We start from the raw sequence: 22,529 nt of genomic DNA on the forward strand, positions 1-22,529 counted from the left end.
ACACGCATCTATATCGAAAATAAAAGAAAGAACTATAGAGAAGAATGTTAACAGAGTGATACTTTCATTGAAAACGTAGCAAAATTCTTCATAAGGCCGCTAGGATTCTTCTATAGACCGCTAGAAGGTCTATATAGTGACAACCGGTGTGGCATCCATGAGAACGCACCACTTAAAATAACTGTTTTGATTAATGTAAGTGAAAAAATCATTTAGAATGCTTACCAGTTTTGATTGTTTCCACTTGGATGTGAACATTAAAATTCTTGTAGAGAAATGGAACTTCAAATGAACCCTAAATAGCCAAATCAACAAACATGACAACACAAAAAGAAGCCTAACTTGGCATATAACCAAATTTCCAACAAATTTCAAAATTTAAGGTTTTGCTGAACAATTTTTTCAATTTATCAGAATTTTATTTTATTACAACCTTATACAAGTAATCAAGAATCTAAATTAAGTGAAAGAAGTAATTATTCATTTAAATCCAGTAAAAAAATTACAATATTGTGAAATTGCATATAATTTACATGTTTGCTTATTGTCTTGGAGATACCCGACCACTTGGATATGTACTATTATTTGATTAATTAGTGCATAAATTACATTATAGAATATGAAATTTAACGATTGTTCAAATTCATTTACACTTGATTTAACAATAGAAAATTGACAAATTTATAATCATAAAAGTATACTTAATTTAACAAATTTGTTATCAAAATTAATAGAAAACTGAGTTTCTTGAAGAAAAAAGTCGAATACACAAAAACGAATAAAAAACAAAAAACATTTGAAGATCATGTCAGAAATGTATGACCAATAAGATCTTTTTGGCACTTTTCAATATAGACATGGTTAATCTTTTCTCATCTTCAGGATGATAAGTACAAGTGAGTAGAGAAAAGAAATTTATAATCATAAAAATATGTTTAATTCAAAAAATTTGTTATCAAAGTTAAAGGAAAGTATTTTTGTCCAAAATAATCAATTATTAAGTATGTAGGATATTACCACTAAGGGATTTTGAGTTTTGCATCATCCTCAAGCTTCAATAAAAACATCAACTAATGCTTATCACTTTCAAGTAAAAATCTTTGCAATTTAAACTTAATTATAGTAAATCTAATCAATAACGTTATAGAAAACGGTAAGTTTAAGAATAATTACATAAAGTTATTGAGTTAGATAGTTGGAAATCGAGCAATTGTAATTTAACATGTATGAGACCGATTATTATATTCAAAATTGGAAGTATTTACTATATTAATAAGAATTAAATACAAGGTGACTGTTTTGCCCTTGATGAATTTTGGTACCATCGATGTACACTAAGAAAGAAATAGAATAATTAAAAAGATATATCACGTTGATTTGCAAACATATAGGATGGTTAGTGCATAAGTTATGGCTTTAAATTTGGGGAGGATTTTAATTTTAATTTAGGGATAACAGAAGTTGGTGAAGGTTTGAGCGGAAACATTGATAGACAACGTGTTTGACCAAACATTGATTAAGATGACGTAAACAATTTGATCTAAGGGTGGAAAATGTATAAGTGAAACTCAATAAAAAATATTTATTGCTTTAGATGATGAAATAAAGTTTCTCTTTTAGACATAGAATTCAATCTTTTATTTTGTATATGTAAATGTTTTACACTTGGGTTGCGGTGACTTAGTAAGACATGTGGAAGATATGGTGGATAACCTATTGACCCATGTTCAAATCCTAGCACTACTCAGCCTCTCTGGCTATGGAGGTTCGCCTGCAGTAACTCTGTGTCATGAGGCATAGCATCATGTTCGCAGTGGGGGATTAGTCGGTGCGTGAAAGCTGGCCCGGAAACCCTCGTTAGGGAAGTTCCCTTTCCAAAAAAAAATGTAAAAGTCTTAGTCTTTGCCTCTCTCTAGCGTCATTGTAATGGGTTTTATTATTTAAATTTGTAAAATTGTGGATATCATTAATATCTAAAAAATAATAATATTTCAATGGTAAATGTTTACTAATAAATTTTTCAATAAATTCACAAGGAATTGTAAATAATTGTTTTAGAACGGTTAAAAGATTTACAAAAGTTTATAATTTCATAAAAAGGTGTAGTTTGCTAATATTTATATTGAAGTTGTAATGAATAACATTGTAACAATACTGACAAATTCACATTCAAACGGAATAATAGAGTAAAAATGATTAAAATTCTAAATTCATATAAGTTTAAACCCAAAAGGCAAATAGATGAATAATTCAACATTTCATAAAACCCAAAATGTATTTAAATGATCAAAATTCTAACCCATAAAACGAATAGTATGAAACAAAGTAATCAAAAAACAAACCCAAAAACCAAATAGTAAGTAAACATAATATGAAATCAACCGTACTCAAATCACCCAACTACTCATATAAAATCATGAAAATCATATATTATTTGTCTTTGGATATCAGTTTTGGTTTGCCTTCTCCAGAAGTACGATATGTCATTGATGTTAATGATCATTTGGTTGAGGACATTGTTTCCATATTAGCAACATCGTAAACATCTTCCAAATTGTGTTTTAATTCTTCATGTCTAGACACTTTTTTAAAGGATGTCCACTTAGTTAGTGGACTTGTTACAATACTTTTATCAAGATTCGAAGTCAGTGTGACGTTATCACCAGTAAACGAAACTGCATCCTAAATATAGAAAATAAATTCATATGTCAATCTAAAAGTTAATAATATTTTAAAGTATTTAAAATATTAGATTTAGTTATATTATATTTAAAACCTTTAAATTTAATGTGTCTTGACATCCGAATTTCGCCGATAAAACGTTAAACGAATCGGATTACGACGCCTATATTTGTAGTACATAGACATATGTTAGTTGATCAACTAAAATATAAAAAATGAATCTAATAAGTGTAGTGTTTGTAGTAAGTTTCGTAAAAGAATGTTACATGTTCGATGTTAATTTTTTTTTTCAATTCAACAGTGATTTTATTATCAACATTGAAGTTTGAGATTGCATAACCATCAACATTGATCTTCAAATTATAATGAGAAATTTGAATTTTGAACGGAAACTTTTTATCCAAAAGTAATTTCAAAGCAGACGGATATATCTTCATATTACCCTACTAAAAATGGAAAAATTAACGGTTATAAAATAGACAGACAAAAAATAAAAATTAGTTTTATATAAATGAAGTTAATACCGATAACCTCATTAAACTTTCGAAGCAACTCTTGTGTGTGTTTTTTTTTCCAGAAGTTTCTTTGTGTCATGATCAAATAACGTAAGTGACACCACGCCGGTAAAGTCTTGTACTATAATGGTGATTTTGAAACTAAAACCATTGAAATAAACAAATTCAATAATATAAAATTTGAAAATTTAATCGAAGATTATAATATATATATATATATATATATATATATTATATATATATATATATATATATATATATATATATATATATATATAAGAGTTACTGAAAACCTTGGAACAACAGATACATCTTTGTTCATGCAAGTTGAAGTGTAACAATAAAAAACTTCTTTATCTTGCTTTTGATCCGTTCCACTAGCTTTGTCATCATGCATTAAAACGACTTTTATGGCTTTCTCTTGACAAACATAGGTCAACACATTAAAAAATCGATATAACAGGTGTAATTTTGTTTCTGTAACTAAATGAATGAAACTAATATGTTTAAAGTATATTGATTATTTTTTTATGACCTCTCAACAAGAACACAGTAATAACAAATAATAAGAACATAGTAAACGCAATAAATTGAAGAAGAATAAGGAGAATAGAGTAAAGTAAGAGCTTGAAAAAAAGAATTGGAGAAAAAGATTGCTCAAGAAGAACACTGTAAATCATAGGACTCAATCCAAAATCGTAAGAATAACCACTTCAGTGTAATCGTATATATAGGGTGTTTTTGAAGAAGGAAATCATTATCTTCTAAAAAAATTGGGATCTTAAGATATCATCTTGGAGATTTTCGGCTATTCATTTGGAAAAAAAAAGATATCAGTTATATTAATTCAAAACTTCAAATTAATTGACTTTCTTATTTAATCAGTTTTAAAATTCAAACAATACTCTCAAATTGATTCATTTTATGTGAGATATATTGAGAGATAAATTATAAATAATATTGACTTTAATTTGACTCTTAAATTTTGCTGATTTAATGAGATTAGATTAGATTTTATAGGTTAATACTTTAATTATTGATATTTTTGTTTAATTAGTTTTTTTTTTAAAAAAAAATAAATAATAAAATATAAACGGGTTTGAATTTGAAAATTAAAAGCTATAAATAAGATAGTTAAATTAGGAACAATATTAATTAGAGAAATTGATATCATGTATATAAATAGAATGATATGTTTCAATTGATAAAATAATTATTGAATTTAAAGATTCTATAATTATTACAGATTCTATAATTAAATGTAATTGTGTTTGAATTTTAATTATTGAATTTTGCTGATTTAATGGGATTAGATTAGATTTTATAGGTTAATACTTTAATTATTGATATTTTTGTTTAATTAGTTTTTTTAAAAAATAAATAAATAATAAAATATAAACGGGTTTGAATTTGGAAATTAAAAGCTATAAATAAGATAGTTAAATTAGGAACAATATTAATTAGAGAAATTGATATCATGTATATAAATAGAATGATATGTTTCAATTGATAAAATAATTATTGAATTTAAAGATTCTATAATATTACAGATTCTATAATTAAATGTAATTGTGTTTGAATTTTATTTAGGAAGATGATGTCAGCAGTTGATCTAATGGTGAAAAATATAGGATTAAAACACAATCAATGACCCTGATTGCTTCATTGGTGAATTAAAGGTTCTCTTTTAATAATATTTAGAGATTAAGAAAATGTTTTAATAATAAACTAAAGTACATTGCTAGTATGGTTTAAAATTGAATTAGTGTGTTTTATTATGGATAAAAATAATAATAAAATCAAGGACATTGCTATTATGGTTTAAAAGTTTGGTAGTATTTTAGTTTATTATCAACTTAAACCATAAACCAACATATTATGAAACTTTTAAACCTTAATAACAATGTTTTTAGTTTATTATCAATTTTATCATAGCAATGTTTTTAGTTTATTATCATAATAATAGCAATGTTTTTGGTTTATTATCTATTAATAATAATCACCACCTATGTATTAAGCGAGGCTTGAATCCATAACCTTTCAAATGAAAGAGTCACTCTATACCACTAGGCTAAAGGTCCATCATATATATATATATATATATATATATATATATATATATATATAAGCGTAATCGTATATTTCAATTGTTAATTGTATTTAGTGTTTACAGTCTTAAGAACATGATACAAGTCATTTGGCGACATTAATAAATAGTTATTACTACGTTCACTTACAAAATTAAAACCTTACATTAATATTAGTTTAGTAGAATTCTTTAGTTAATTAAAAAAAAATAGGTAACTAACTTATCTACTAGACATCAAAATTACTCGATTTCTTTGTTTATATTTAAATCTTACAATAGTAAATTAAAATAGTTGGTATATAGCATTAATAATTTGTATTAACCAAATTAGTTGGTTGAAAAACATATTAGTATTAAGTATATTTGGTAAGATAGTGATAAATTTTTTTTTGCACAATTTTTAGTTAATACGGCACTCAGTTTATGAAAAAAAACGAATCAATAGTACTATACCATGTTCACCCTTATTTTTATAGTAATATTTAATTAGGTTTGTGTTTGAATATTATAATTATCATAGGCTTAGTATTGAACTTTTTCTACACATTGACAAAAAAAAAAAAATAGAACTTCAAAAAAATTATTTTCTTTAATAAAAATCAAATTACTGATGGAGTTTCCGTCACTAAAATGTTTTGTTGGAAATTCGTTGGTAAAATGGTCAAACCCAGTCAAACGTACTTCGGTCAATATTCCGCTGGTGATATTTTCTTGTCGGTACTTTTTTGACAAACCTTTCGGTTGGAAATCTATCGGTGCCATTTACCCAAAAACCAATATACAATAAACTAACTTCTGTCAAAAATCTATCGTTAACACCCTTCTCCAACGGAATACCAATTGGTTATCCCCTTGATATTAGCCCCCTTTTCTTGTGGTTTATTTTAGCCCGCAACAATCTTACAAGACGTGGAAAAACTACTGCTCCTACAGCTAGAAAACAGCCAAAGATCAAAAGATAAAAATAAGAATTTGATTTATTCCAAAATATGATTATACGTAAGTATGCATTTCAATACCTTTAACTTGACCAAAGGATTCACTTTCAGTTAAACCACGCGATGTTTATTATCAGTGGCAATTAATTAGTTGTTTTATCTACTAGCACCCTTCCCCCCTCTTGTTTCATGTAGGTGCATGGCTTATTTACAACTACACCAGGCTCTCTCATGGCACCTTTAGGTTGACCAAAGCCTTCACTCTCCCTTCAACCACATGATGTTTACTATTCATCGAAATTAATTACTTGTCTTATTTGATACATGACTTTTCGCCCAAGTCTGACGGCGGCCCGTTAGTTAACAAGTGGTAGTTGGGTTTATTGTTTAACTTGCGTATACTATCATATATATCAAGGGCATAACGGTCATTTAATCGCATTTTGCGTAGTAAGCTACTACCACGAGTGAGACAAAGTTAGAAGGATCAAACATGCATATTCTCTTTTATGTGTACGATTCTATGGTTGTTTTTTATTTATTTTTTTCATCCTTATCATGAATGGTAGTTGGGTTTATTGTTTTAATTATAAACGTGACGAATATGATGATGCAACCTATTTTGACTTCCTTTTTCATATTTGGTGAGATCATCAACAAGTGTGTGTGGATATTTTGTTTTCTTAGATTATTCATATCCAAAGATTGATTGAGGTTAATCTATTACAGATACTTAAAGCTGATATTTCCAATTCTATGGTGGCTACTTGATCTTTGAGCAGAAACAAAGAAACCATGTGGTGTTACCATTTGATTTCATGAACAGATTAAGCATCTGAAATTAAAAGAATATAAAGTTTTGGTTGCATATGAACATTTGTTTCATGATTACATGATGGCTAAAACATCTAGGAACACAGTTCTCTTTATACAACAAACAAATTCATTCATTCCTATATAAAAAAAAAGATCAAGAGATTTACTTGAACATATTACTTAATCTCTATTAGAAAACCCGAATCCATTTGAGAGTGCATGCACTGTTGGATTAAACGCTAGTCTTCCCAGAATACCTTGCTTGTACGGCAAGAACGTTTTCTTCTTCATGTCATTCGAAACAGCTCGGTTGACCGTGTAATGCAACTCGTGAGCCGATACACGTCCCCTTCTGGTCGATCCGGATCCAGACCCGGACTTGTCGGACCGTATGCTCGAGTTTCTAAGATCTTCATCATGTTTCCTGAAGGTGGCCGAGTATTTCTTCAAAGGGTCTCTATCCATGGCTCGACCATCTGAAGCACTTCTGAACAAGAAAAGATCCTTAAAGCTCCATTTTTTCGACCCTTTTCCGGACCCAGAAGAGGAAAGAGCGGTGGAAGTTGAATCCGTCGTAGGTCTCACCGGTGGTTGTTCTAGGCCTCTAACCGGAGGAAGCGATCTTGTTCTTCTACTTCTTGATGAAACTAAACCAGACGAGCTTCTCTCTCTTCCCCTCGACGTTTTAATCTCTCTGTTCTTGATTTCACGAACAGGTGGCGGTGGATCCATAGACTTGATGACGCCAGCGTCGAATAGATCTTCAGCCGTGGCTGATGAATCCCTATAGAGTTCACCACTCACATCAAACGCAAAATCAGTGTCAAAGACGTTAATGAATGACTTTGGAACGCCAGGCCTTTCTTCCCAGGCGAAAGGAACAGTTGCAAGAGAATTGTATCGTTGTGCGCCATCGGAAACCAAGAGCTCATCAAACTCACGGTGTAACTCTGTGACTCGTATAGGGCTGTTCGGAGCACTGAAGTAGCAGTCGCCTAGAAGTCTTGGAGTCGAGGGTGCGCTAGCGTATGCCGAAGAATTGAAGTCGAAGTCCTTTGTCGGACTGAGGGGTAGAATAACCTCCATGTCGTTTCTCTGGTTTGAGAACGCTGGAGTTATGGGGAGGCGGTGGGAGTTTATAGAAAGAGGAAGGGAGAGGAAGGAGGGTGGAAGGGAGAGGTGGGGGTAGGGGTCAGCCAGATAAAGTTGACTCGAAACGGTAGGTCTGAGTTGCCGTCTGGTGCTTCCTTCTGGAACAACGTTCGTCGGTTTGTGTGAGTATGAATACTACTCGTGTTAGTCATTGTTAACTGCTGAGCGAAGAAATTTCATTTACTATTTTATATATTTCGGGGCCTAGAAGCTGACAATATTAGAATTATATTAAAGACAAGAAATTTCATTTACTATTTTATATATTTCGGGGCCTAGAAGCTGACAATATTAGAATTAAATTAAAGACAAGCCGACAAACAAGGAGAAATTTGATAAACATAAAACGTGAAAGTAAAACGTATTTTTTATTATCTGTTTATTATGATATTTTAGTAAATGGATTATTAAAATACGAAAAGTTTAATGTAAATAAAAAAAATGATGTTTTAGAAATATTTTTATATCTTATATTTAACCAAAAAGATAACAAGATTCTTATTATCAATTATCGATAAATGAGAAGGGTGACATTAATATATTATACTTATATCAAGACATACAAAAATAAAAGAATTGACTCCCGTTGTCATTTAGTGCATGTTTATATATGTGAAAACTTTGTCACATCTAACAACTCTTGTTAATATAGAGTATAACAATTTGAAATATATGTTTATATTAACTTTCAAATGATCATGTGTATATTAACTTTTAAATAATAATGACTAATTGGCCGTTCAAATTTAATACCAACGGCTATCAGTTCACCATGGAGTCGCTCTAAAATAGTTGTCATCTCATCACATCGTCACCATGTCATTATCATTTCCATATCATAAACTAAAGAAATGATAACCATTCCACATCACCTTACAATACTTGTACCGTATATATTATGTGTTGTAAATTTAAGAGATTGAGAGATAGGAGAAAAGAGAGAGGCAAAGAGAAACGTTATCAATCGTGGTGCGAACATCTACCAAACTAAAACCACACCCACCACTCCGTCCTTGGGGTGGTGTTCACGCCACAACGCACATACGGCTCACAATCCGGATAGCCTAAGTATACAACGTCTAGATTGGGTTAGATGTGTATTGAAATTTAGCCCCCACCTCCTTTCAAGCAAAAAAAGAAAACATTATCTCATGTGTCTCCAAAAATTCATCAACCTCAACTTCTCACTAAAACCCTAATCTCTAATACAGATGGCCTCATATGTCACGCGCCATCATCGGCCACCACTTCTGGCTGCCACCTACACCTCACTCACAACACCATCGTATCACCCCTATATCCGCCGATAGAACTTGGACAATCATTGTCATACAAATACATCCATTACCACCATAATTTGCACCGCCACTCTTAGCCACCATCATTGTTTAAAATGGCCGCCACCAACTTCACTTTCTCTTTACATCCTTCTGTTTAGGGCGCACTCCACCACTATCGTTGACGGTAAATGCGTCCGTTATGACGTCATAACAGTTGCTACTCGTAACGTCCCAATTTTCAACATAAATTTTCATTTTTAAATAAGAAAAATTGTCAGTTTCATATAACAAAAAACCAATAAAAAACATTTGTTCAAAAGACATAATCCCATAATCAGAGTATGATAAGTAACACAGAATCAAAAAATACAAAAGTTGTTCGTGAGTGTGTACACTCATGCATTCTCCTTCCCACAATCATCTTAATTACTTGAAACATTTAACTCACAATTGTAAGCCAAATCTTAGTAAGTTCCCCAAAATACCATAAACAATACAATACATGCAAGCATACAAACATTGGCCTTTAGTCCAAAGTTTGTTAGCCCCTTTGGCCTTCAGTAGAAAGTTGGTCTTGTAACGACCCGTATTTGCTCATATAATTAACATTCAAATTATAGAAAATATCAGAGTATCAAAAATTCTTTAAAAGTATTTTCAGAAATCATTAACCGGTGTTACCAATTCATATCTTAACCACAATTAAAGCAACAAGAATAAATAATGAAAGAGTAAATTACAGGAATGATCCCTATGGTTTAGGGTAATTTGCACGTTTGGTCCCTAACTTAATTTTTTAACTCGGAAGGTCCCTGCTGTTTGTTTTTGTTACGCACTTGGTCCCTGTCTTACCTAAAAGGACTATTTTGCCCTTGATTTTTTAATTTATTTAAATAAACACACTCCCAACCCCATCCCACTCGTCTTACCTTAACTACCCCACAATTTTTCTCTATTTAAATAATAGTCTTTTTACGTAAGATAGGAACCAAACGCGTAACAAAAACAAATAGTAGGGACCAAGCGCGTAACAAAAACAAACATTAGGGGACCTTCCGAGTTAAAAAAAGAAGTTAGGGACCATTCGTGTAATTTACTCATAATGAAACAAAAGTCTAGTCTAATCTAATGTCCTTGATGATTCTAAACCCACTCCCTTTAAGGCTTGATACTTGAACCTGAAATACATGGAAACCATATTTATCAGACAATATCGATGGGTTTATTAGGTTACAACAATATGCACAATGCGGAAAAACACTTAGTAATTAATAAATGACACATGCAACCTAAAATGATCTATATCTTTCACTTTGAAGGCAACATACTTTAAATCACAAAACTAACATGAACCCTAGCAATTTTGAAATTGAAAAATCAAGGTTAAAGGTTTACATACCTTCGATTTGTTGTAGCAAACAAATCACTTCAATCATTCCTTTGAATAGCTTGGAAAGCTAAAACTCCAAAAGGATGATGCCTCTAATGCCTCAAATCCAAACCCTATAACTAGCAGATACTTGAGGAGATAGGAGGAATGTATAAATTTCGTTCTTATGGTCCTTGGAAAGAGCATCCACTAATTTAAGGTCTAAAGGGGTCATATTTATAGCTAGGTAACTTAGGGACAAAGCAAGATTTGAATTAATTAAAGAATGGGTTTAAATCCAATTCAAATCATTTCCCTATCAACATCGAGGAGACTTATAGAAACCTTAGAAGAGCACCCAAAACTGTCCACCCTTGGAATGTTCTAGAATTGCCTCTTTTGTTCAATTATTGACCAATTACAAATCACCTCTTGCACCTTTAATTAATTCAAGTTAATCTCAAAATAATTCTAGATTAATTCTGATTAATAATTAATCAATTCTAATTGATTTCATATTAATTTATTAATCATAAAAATTAACAAATCAATTATTTAACTATTGCTCTCATATTAATTTATTAATCTTATAACAAATTAATTAATCAATTATCTATTTCCAATTAATATATTTGTAAGTCCTAAAACTATGGATCTTATGCAATATCAATCTTAATTGCTTAAAGAATATGGAATGTTAATTAAGCAATGATTATGGATCTTATGCAATATCAATCTTAATTGGTTAAAGAATGCAGAATGTTAATTAAGCAATGATTCAAGAACACACAAATTCGTTTAAAATGCACACGATTTTATTAAGAAAAATTATCTGGTACACCAGAACTTGATACAGCCGAGAACAATATGATCAACAACTCAAAACCTATACGGCAATATCATATATATATATATATATATATATATATATATATATATATGAGCCTAATACAAAAACTATTAAAGCCCAAGCCCATGCATGACCGAAATTCACTAGGTGATTTCGGTCCAGCTAACCAAGAACACATACAAGCCCATTAACAAAATAATATTCTAAGCCCAAGAACAATAAACATTATGAGCCCAACATAAACCAAAAACATTTGACCCAACAATCTTCCCCTTGGTTTATTGCTGGCTGCTTTTACAGCTTGTCTACAAGATGAACATCAGACTGATCGAATGTCCCAACCCACAGCTTCTTGTCACTTATAGTGGCAACCATTCCGGTGAAAGCTTTGCTAGCAGCTTCAAATAATTCATTTTTTACAATAAGTTGAAAATGTGACAAAGTATGAATATCACTTTCTCTAAACTTTAACAAATCTTTGGGATCGACAATGCGATACTAGCCCTTCTTCAGCTTGATCACCGCCGATGCGGTAACCTCATCATAAACCCATAATTGCCTTGAGTCCAAAGTGCCTTCTGGTAAACGTTTGGGAAGCGGAATCCTTTTAGCTTGCTATGTGGGAGGCCACATAACATTCACCAAGGTTTTATTTGTGTGAGGATCAATGGCATCCTTAGCCTTTTTCGTGAACGATGAAGCAGTCTTCATGCCTTTAAATTTATTTTTAGCTTGATCCTCAAGAAACCTCTTCAAATCCCAGGCCGCGAAATCATTGGTTGGATTGTTGAAAGGAGCATGAATAAGTTCAGCAAGATCAACTTTTGTCCAGGACATAAAGTCAACTGGCTTCTCATAAAACTCTATTCGACTGCTCTTTCGCTTCACGATCCACATTTCTTGCCAGCATCATATCCCCACATCAAAATGCCAGAGCGATCTCCATACTTGTCAGTAAATTTCTTCCCAGTTTCCCTTAAAAACATTTCAGGGTGATCACGTGGAACATTCTTATCGGAATGCTTCATCACTAACATCTTCCCTTTCAGCTGCTCAATTCGAGCTTGCTCCTCTCTTCTTTCTTGAGCAGAAAAAGGACCAGAAGATAAAAATGTGTCAAAATTTGCGTTTGGAGCAGGTATTACAACTGTAGCACCCGGTTCCTGGTAAGTATTCTATTTAAGTAATTTTTGCATTTTGGCCTTGGACTCGGCGAGTTGAAGGACCAACTCGCCGAGTAGAAGCGGGATGAGGCGCGAGATTTAAGTGATGGACTCGACGAGTAGTCTCTGACTGGACAAAACCCTAATCTGAGGGTTTGCACCCTATTTAAACAACCTTATGCAGCCTCCATCGCCCCTTTATTCTCCCAGAAACCCTCCATAGCAAACCCTAAGTGTTTTGGTGCAAGATCTAAGGCTTTTGAGTGATTTTGGTGGTTTTGTTCACAAGGAAGAAGGAAGAGCATAGAAGGATCAAGAGGGAACTGAAGGATTCGAGTTTGGTTCATCAATTGCAGTTCTTGAGAGGTATAAAGTCTGTACCTTGCTCTTTCATTTGATAAATCCCTTTTTGGGGAGATTTAGGGCTTTTATAAGCTATTTTTGGTAACCAACCATGATTGCAAACATGGTTGGGGGTTGAGGCTTTGGAATCAGGTCTTTAAAGGGGTCACAAGGCAGATTTGGGTTGCTTTTGCACCCAAGGAAGGCTCCATGCAACACTAGAGCCATTTTAGAGCCTTTTTGGCTCAAAAGTCCCATGCATGCACGTAAAGTTCGTAACTTTACGTGCTAGATCGAGCTTAGGGGCTTGGATCTATCATTTGGTCAAGTGTTGTACATCAGAAATCGAGGATTTAGGGTGTGGATATTATCGAATCGGCGAGTTCGTTCTTGGGACTCGACGAGTCCAAGGCTTTGAGTCCCATATCTGTTGAGGGTCAAAAGGACTCAGTTGGGTGTTAGAAGGGTTGTAGCAGGACAGAAAGAGTGACCCAACGCATTGGACTTAATTTTAGACCTGGAGTTCATGGGACTCGACGAGTGCTAGAACAGACTCGGCGAGTCCAAGGAAATCTTCTTATGTTTGAAGATGAACTCGACGAGTTGTTCATACAACTCGGCGAGTCAAGGTCAGGACTTATTCATCAGTTGAAGGTGAACTCGACGAGTGTTCATCCGACTCGGCGAGTCGGATGAAGGTCCATTGATGTTCGTGAAGAAGGGGAACTCGTCGAGTCGTTGCCAAACTCGACGAGTCAAGTCGTGGATAAGGACGAGTAAAGGGAAGGGACTCGACGAGTTGACGGCCCAACTCGGCGAGCCGGGTCAACTGGAAGTTGACTTTGACTTGGACTTGGTTGGGGGTAAAATGGTCATTTCACCCTAAGAATAGATATCAGATTCTGATTAAGTATTTTGTGGGGATTGTAGCCGGAGGATTTCCGGAGCGGCAGCAGACAGAGGTTTCCCGCACAGATTATCAGCTACTTGTACGAGGTGAGTTACCTTCCAGTAGCGGTGGGTCTACGGCCACAATGCCGGCCCACCAGTAGGAGTTGTATGATTGGATGATTGTCTTTGTGATATTCATCTAGGTTTGCTACCACCTGATATGTTATATGCTAGCACGATATGTATATGTGACAGTAGTAGAGTCCGGTTGTTAGGACCGGAGGGTAGGCCAGACACCCCAGATATGTCTGACAGTATGTGATAATATGATTATATGTTGGCATGTTATGTTATATGTGATAGTGGTAGTAGGGAGGGAATAGTCCTCAAGTTCGGTTGTTAGGACCGAAGGGTAAGTCGAACACCCCAAAAACGTCTGACAGTATGTTTACGTTATGATATATGTGATAGTAGCAGTAGGGGGTGGAATAGTCCCCGAGGTTCGGTTGATAGGACCGAAGGGTAGGTCAGCACCTCAGAATGGCTTGACACGGGTAGGTCAGCACCCCAGAATGGCTTGACACGGGTAGGTCGGCACCCCAGAATGGCCGTACTGGGTAGGTCGGGCACCCCAGAATTGCCCGGCAGTATGAATGCGATATGTCTGTATGGTATGTGGTATGATGGGGGAACTCACTAAGCTTTGTGCTTACAGTTTTAGTTTTGGGTTTCAGGTACCTCTTCGTCTAAGGGGAAGGAGCCGACAGTGTAGCAGCGCATCACACACACACATGATTTCCGCATGGAGTCTTCTGGGATTGTACTCTGATATGTTACTATTTTATGACTTGGGTTTTTAGACATGACACATTGTTTTATGAGATGATGTGTTTTCACAGTATTTTCTTATGAATGTTTTTATGAGACAGTTAATTAAAAAGAAATTTTTGGACTTGAAAATTGGGATGTTACAACAACTCTTTCACTTGCATGTCGAGAAGGTGGAATGATTGGATCAGAACTAGAAGCATAAATCTTTTTGCCTTCAGCGCCTAACGGTTGAAAATCATCACCAAACCTCTGATGTAAGTGTTGTTTCAGGTCAAATAATAAAGCAGTTAGACCACCAAGATTTGATTGAAGTTCGGAAATCTTCGCATCTTTAACAGAGTTCCCCTATTCAAGGTTAGAAACTCTCCTATTCGGACTACCAATCAGTAAGTCCTTCTCAATGGACTCCTGCTTCAAAAACATAATCTCTTGTTTGAGCTCAGAGATGGTTTGATGGGAGTCTTCATCACCTCCTTGCCTGGAGCCAATAGATATTCCTTTTCCTTTGGATTGAGAAATGGAATCTTGAAATGCAAGTAACTTGGCTAGTTTGACAGACACAACATCGTGCTCTGGGGGTGGTGGGGCAGAAGAGCTTCCCGAAGCAATTGTTTCCTCATTAGCCATTTGACTTTGAACATCTTGATGAACCTGAGCTGGTTCAATAATTGGACTTTGAACATCTTGAATAACTTGAGCGGGCTCAATAATCGGACTTTGAACATCATGAGTAACTTGAGCGGGCTCAACAATCTGAGAAGGTTGTTGTACTGGTTCAGTAGAAAGTATTCCCGACCTTGGATCTCTACGTTTTCGCTTTCTTGGCAGCATGGATGCTTTTGAATTATCTTTATCACTCCCAGATGGAGACTCAGAAGTAATAGAAACTACTTGGGGAGGCTTCTTTGCAGTTGACTGTAATTTGTCAATAAGAGCTTCCATCTGTTCGGGCGTAGGATCGTTTTGTTGCTTAAAAATGTTGATTTCCTTTTCTGTCTCAGCCGGAGAAATCACAACCTCATTGACTGGCTCATTCGACGGTACAAACATATGAAAATCCATACTATCGTCATTACTATCACTCTCATCATCATCATCATCATCAACATCATCATCATCATCATCATCATCAGAAACTTCAAATGAAGAACTGAGATTTGGTCTTGATGGCACCACGTGTTCTTCGGCCACCACAACAGTTTGAGTACTTGAAGTTTGAACACCTTCTGTCTCTGAAAATGTTCCAAATTTCACATGATGACTTGGAAGTCTGTCCAACTGATGGATTGCTGAAATGAGGCTTAATTGGAAATAGAGTCGATTTTGAGACCACATTAGAGTTATCAAAGGAAACCTAAAAGGAGTTGAATGGCTCTAAGTCATGTCCATTTGTCTTAGGAATGATTTCCTCGATAAAAAAATGTTTCGGAGGACCGGAGTTGAGAGCACAAACTCTAGTAATGCCTATGTTATCTAAGGATTCCGAAGACTGATTTAGGTCCAGGGATATCAGCGGTGGAAGATGCATCGAATCAGGATATTTAACAGTGATTGGTTTGAACTCAGGAATCAATGATTGATATTTGTTAGAGGTATCTTGAAGTGAAGCTAATGGTGAGACATGGGTATCTGAATAAGTGTGTTTAAGAATATCTCCAATGAACATTAGGTTTTGAAGTTCCTTCAGGGGACAAAAAACTGGCTTCGGAAACTCACTTCAGAGACCAAGTGCTTTAGACCAGGGATGACGAAAATTGTGAGTCATTCTTTCATTAGCTTCAAGAACATCAAGCGAATTATGCAAAGCATCAATTTTCACATTAAGACGTGTATTATCAGTAACAAAGATGATTATTTCACTAGGAGTAATTTCACATTTTTCATTCAAAATAATACATTCATCCTTATCCATTACAAGTTCTCTCCACAATGATTCAATCTTAAGCTTGTGGTCTTCAAAACGTAATCTAAGTCTAGTCAACTCACAATCCAACTTATCATTAACTTCTGTGGCCGACTCATATGATTTATGGATAACTGTCATATCTGATTGAATTTGAGTAAGATACGGTTCACAAATAAATAAATCAAAATTATCATCAGTAATCATAGACTTACCTGCTAGATGATGCTTCTGTCATGTGGATCATTTGTTGCCATGTAGCAATAGTTTAGCTCAACATCATCATCATCAGCTTCTGAACCAAAGGACCAGTAACCATCATCACACTCAATTAATTGTCTTGCCATAAGATACAAGTTCCCTATATAATTTTCATCACCTTCATCCCCAGATGACCAATACCCATCAACATTTCTAAAAACCATAGCGACAAATTCCTTTTCACTATCTTCAAGTTCTTGTGCTCGACGAGCATAATAGGCAGAATCTTTCACTTTTGGTTTTTGAGGAATTTCAGCCAAACTGTCCTTAGCATAGTGGTTTTTGGGACCACATTTGTGTTGGATATAATGTCTAAGTCCATAACTATAATTGGTATGTACTTGACCCGACCCGGCATGGTCCATTTGGGTTGTGTAACGACGTAAATTTTAAAACAATTTTTCATTTTCCAAACACAATAAAACTCATATAATATTCTCAAAATCTCATGTGTATCCAATGTCATCACAATAAAACATATCTCAGAATCTAAAAAACATAATACTCTGCCAGTGTGTACAAATCATGCCGGTGCCTTCCCGCGATCCTCGGTAGTACCTGAAACACATATCACATAACACGGTAAGCATAAATGCTTAGTGAGTTCCCCAAAATACCACATACAACACATAAAGCCACTCGAGGCTATAACTCGGTAAGACCCTCTGGTCAATGTGTCTCAGCGGGACCCTCCAGTCCCGTAGCTCGTTGGACCCTCCGGTCCGGTCTAGCTCGTTGGACCCTCTGGTCCGGTCTAAATCGTTGGACCCTCCGGTCTGGTCTGGTTGAGGACCCTCTGGCCTCGTAAGTCGTTGGACCCTCCGGTCCGGTCTAAATATCACATAGCATACATAAATCACAATGCACATAATCTCAAGTAAGCACATAAGACCCTCTCGTCACACATAGTTACCACTCTAGGTAAAGTATAGTGAGAAGACTCACCTGGCAAGCCAGCAAATAACAGTCTCGTACTCGGAAATCTTGAACTAGCCCCCGCCTATCACATAGGATAAATATCTCTAATTAATTCTCTATTAATACTTGCCTATTCCAAAGGCTACCCTATTTCTCTGTCTAACTCTTGAAGTGGATAAAAGACCACTCTACCCCTCCATGGTCTCCATTACTCACGTTGATTAAACCCTAAAGTCAACAGAAGTCAAACTCAATTCAATAGTCCATGTTTGACCTGAATCGTCGAGTGCACTCATGCAACTCGTCGAGTCCCCTCTTTTCCTCAGAAGTCTCCAGAAAGTCCTGCTCAGCTCGTCGAGTTGACCCCCAACTCGCCGAGTTATCACATGATCAAACTCATCGGAACAAACCCTAATCGACTCGTCGAGTCAGGCCATGGACTCGGCGAGTCCCTTCGATCAGATTCCTCATTCCAACGATTTAAGGCAGATCCATCACCCCAAACACTAGATCTACCATCCTAAGGGTCGATTGTCACGTAATGCTGCAAGCTTTACGTTTAAACATGTCATATAGGGCTCATAATGCCAATATAACTCTAACAAGGATGATTAACCACAATAACTCTTATATGACTAAATAAAGCTATAATCTTTGGACTCTCTAGACCTCACAGAGTCCAGATCTGAAATCTAGACCTCAAAAGGGACCTTATGCATTCAAAGTCCTAACAATGGTGGAAGAAACCCTAATCTTCCATAGCAACAAGATCTAAGCAAAATAACAAGAAAGGTGCAAGCTTTTACCTCTTACTCAAGCCCTTGCACGGAGTTACACCAGATCCACTGATTCTCTAGCTTCCTTGTTGGATGATCTTCTCTTCTCCTCAAGAGATGCACTAGTCTACTCCAAGTTTTAGCTTCCAAGACTCTCATGGCTCTCTATGCACGTTTAGGGTTTTCTCTCAAGGAAGGGTAGCCGTAAAGGAGGCTATAAGTGCCTTTAAATAGGTCCCAAACCCGGGAAATTAGGGTTTCTCTGCCCAGCACCTACTCGGCGAGTCCCTCCTCTGACTCGTCGAGTCCATTCATTAAATCCACGCAGGCAACTCGATTCGACTCGGCGAGTTGGACCCTCTACTCGTCGAGTCTTTCCTTTAATCTCAAGATTAGCATACACAATAATATCCCTGAAAATCTGGATGTTACAATTCTCCCCCACTTGAATTAGATTTCGCCCTCGAAATCGCTCCTCAACAACATATAATACTAATCCAATAACCGAACAACACCATCGAAAGGATCTCGCACCACACAACTATCTTCCTCTCTGGACACCTGAATCCATACAGGAACTCCCTCTGGAAAAAGGATAGACCCATCCGCCACTACGCTACCCCTTCTGACTCTCTAGAGTCTGGAAACTCTAGTGGCCTGCCACACAGCCAGATACGCCCACTCAAGATGTCACCACATTATTCGCTCCTCGAATAACAGACCCTGATAATTCACCGCCCCTCTGATTCTCACAAAACAAAATCCAACAATCGGCTACCGATCACTTATACCAGACATACTAAACGATCTGAATCACACTCTAAGGAACGGAAAGCGGGGGGGGGGGGGGGTTCGCACCTTACCAGGGACTCATCCACTGAACTGCTATCAGAACCCATCCGAACAATGAACTCTCAAAACCTTGTCCTTAGACACAGTAAAATGATCATGCTTACTCAGCAGTATCCTCCAACATCTAACAAACATAAATCCCAGCCCCCCCCCCCCTCAAATATCCCCCTTTCAACACTGAGCACTAGGTCATCTCCCGACCCAGTAATTGAACCTCCAAAGGTTACCCATTGCATGTCCCAAAACGTCTCACTGACTTCCTTCTCACAAAAACTATCTCGGCCTAGTGTGACACACAAGTCACGAATTTCGCTTTACCTCAAGCGAATACGAAAGTCGTCTCACCCCTACCACTGTCATCTACTACTCCTTAGTTTCATGCGTCTCGTGGTTTTCCCATACCGACGAATTGACCCACTCAGGTCTTAAGACACCAGATGAAAACAATACCCCCTTCAAAAATGAAATTCATCTCTGAATCTGAAATCTAATTCTGCCTACTCAATACACCATTGGAATCGAACTCAACTCGAGAGTCTGGTCCGACACAGAATTGGGACCACTCGTCCCAACGAAACACTCAACTCATGACCCATGACCCGCAACTCACGCATATACCACTTCTCCAATTCCCTTGGGTTGCGACAACCACCACTCAATTCAGAGCATAACGATTCCCGACAAATATGGAGACCCCAGTCTCGCCCCTGGTTCGACCACCAGGCTCTCAAGAACTCAAATATTAGGGCTACCCATGCCTAAAAATCTTCTGCGTCTTGCTCTGACTAGAGAGTACTCATCACAACACCCTCTCGCTGGCTAGTGAGTACTACGGCTCCCCGCAGCATCACAACAACCTTTCACTAACTAGTGAGTACTACGGCTCGCCGCAGCATCACAACAACCTCTCGCTGACTGGTGAATACTTCGGCTCCCCGTAGCATCACAACAACCTCTCGCTGACTGGTGAATACTACGGATCCCCGCAGCATCACAACAACCTCTTGCTGACTGGTGAATACTACGGCTCCCCGCAGCATCACAACAACCTCTCGCTGACTGGTGAATACTATGGCTCCCCGCAACATCACAACAACCTCTCGCTGACTGGTGAATACTACGGCTCCCCGTAGCATCACAACAACCTCTCGCTGACTGGTGAATACTACGGCTCCCCGCAGCATCACAACAACCTCTCACTGATTGGTGAATACCACGGCTCCCCGCAACATCACAACAACCTTTCACTGACTGGTGAATACTACGACTCCCCGTTGTATCACCACACCCCTTTGCTAACTCATGGATACTGCAGCTCCCTGCAGCCTTACATCACCTTCTCTTACCACTCACGGTCTCGTCCTCAAGTCGACGCCACACACTGCATCCATTAACCCACGTTCCACGGCCCACATAGATAGATGCATACATACCCATCCAAAAATAAGCGTCATTACTCCTGACGGCAACCGTCATGACAAACTCCTTTTCTCACTGCAATCCTCATTCTTAAATAATTCCGTTTAACATCAATTAGTCGAAGTGCTCCCACTGGAACCATAGATACTTGCTACACCACTTGCCATCTCTCAACTCAGAACTCAGAATAATCTAGAAATGAGGACATCATACCCGGATACCTCGGTACACCAACACAGAATCTCACGATGTTTTGCCCAATCCACTGATCTCATACTCACGACACCATGCTTGGATACCGTATTTTTCTTTCATAATCTCTCATCCGATCTTGCTCTCGCACCACTTGTAACCTCAGAGTATTCCATCTCCCAATTTGAAATACCGAGGCATCGCCAATGGCCCAGAACATGTTGTCGAAAACCCGAAATTCCCCCTCTACTGGTCACTACCCTTACGGAACTACTCATATCGACCCTGAAATTGGTTGACGAATCAATTGCTGCCCTTCCAGGGGTATAAATTACAATCTATACCCTCACTTGCAAATCTCAGCTATTGCATCCGCAATCCAGCGACCCGATCGCACTTGAACTCGACATATGTTAACCCCAAAAATCAGAGGCCACAATGAATTTTCCAATCCACGGCCACCTGCCGTGGATCCACTCATCTTTTCTTAAACACAAACTCATACATCTTCCCATCTGGCACCTCGCCTCCTCCTCGGGCTCATGCGTCCGCACCGCAAATTCCCATAACCATTTCTCTGATCGCACATGAATGGATCACTGGTCCCCTAACTGGAAAACCAGTTCACCCCCACTCAGGGTTCGAACAATCACCAATTGGCACATACACAACCTACTCAGAAGATTGTCTCACCAGTCATGACACACTTGACTCTTAAAAGTATTACGCAATCATCCCAGGGCCTTCCCATAGGAAACCAAACACTCTCCAATTTCCGTCCCTAACAAAATCTTGGAATCCTCCCCACATGACTGCATCTAGTCACCTTGAAGGCTCAGACTGACACACCGCCAGAAACCCCATTGTTCCGAATCCAATCTGTCTCTAATCCGGAAATAGTGCCCTATCGCACACTTCGACTCTATTTCCTCGACCCGCCTCCCAAAACGGGAATAATCAGAAAAGCACATACCTCATTCTCACTGTTGATACACAATGTAGACCATGAGGGCCACTGCCCCGATATACTCCTTTTTAACCACCGGAAACTACTAATAACAACACCTTTTCCCCAACAAGGAACCTCTCTGTTCTCATCAGTCTTAGTCCCACTAATGACTCTTTCCTGGTATAAGAATACCTCGCACATACTGCCCAAACATTCTGGTGAAAAGGTCACCGTGCTTGCTACCCCACAGGGTTTACCTTCAACTCTGAACCAAAAACTCAGTATCTCTCCTGTTTCCCGTAGAAAACTGAAGTAGCACCACTCAGGCCACAAAAAGTGAC

General features: G+C 36.9%; 1 protein-coding gene across 1 annotated transcript; it reads right to left on the reverse strand.

Annotated features, from left to right (window-relative positions):
- Positions 1-7,065: 7,065 nt before the first annotated feature.
- Positions 7,066-8,269, reverse strand: LOC145108468 (uncharacterized). The gene has a single exon (XM_079045493.1). It carries the CDS (start codon positions 8,124-8,126, stop codon positions 7,221-7,223), a length of 906 nt encoding a protein of 301 aa, XP_078901619.1. The 5' UTR covers positions 8,127-8,269; the 3' UTR covers positions 7,066-7,220.
- Between the last annotated feature and the right edge of the window lie 14,260 nt (positions 8,270-22,529).

Source organism: Lactuca virosa, chromosome 4 (genome assembly GCF_052849685.1).
Source record: "Lactuca virosa cultivar CGN04683 chromosome 4, Lactuca_virosa_CGN04683_v6, whole genome shotgun sequence".
NCBI lineage: Eukaryota > Viridiplantae > Streptophyta > Magnoliopsida > Asterales > Asteraceae > Lactuca > Lactuca virosa.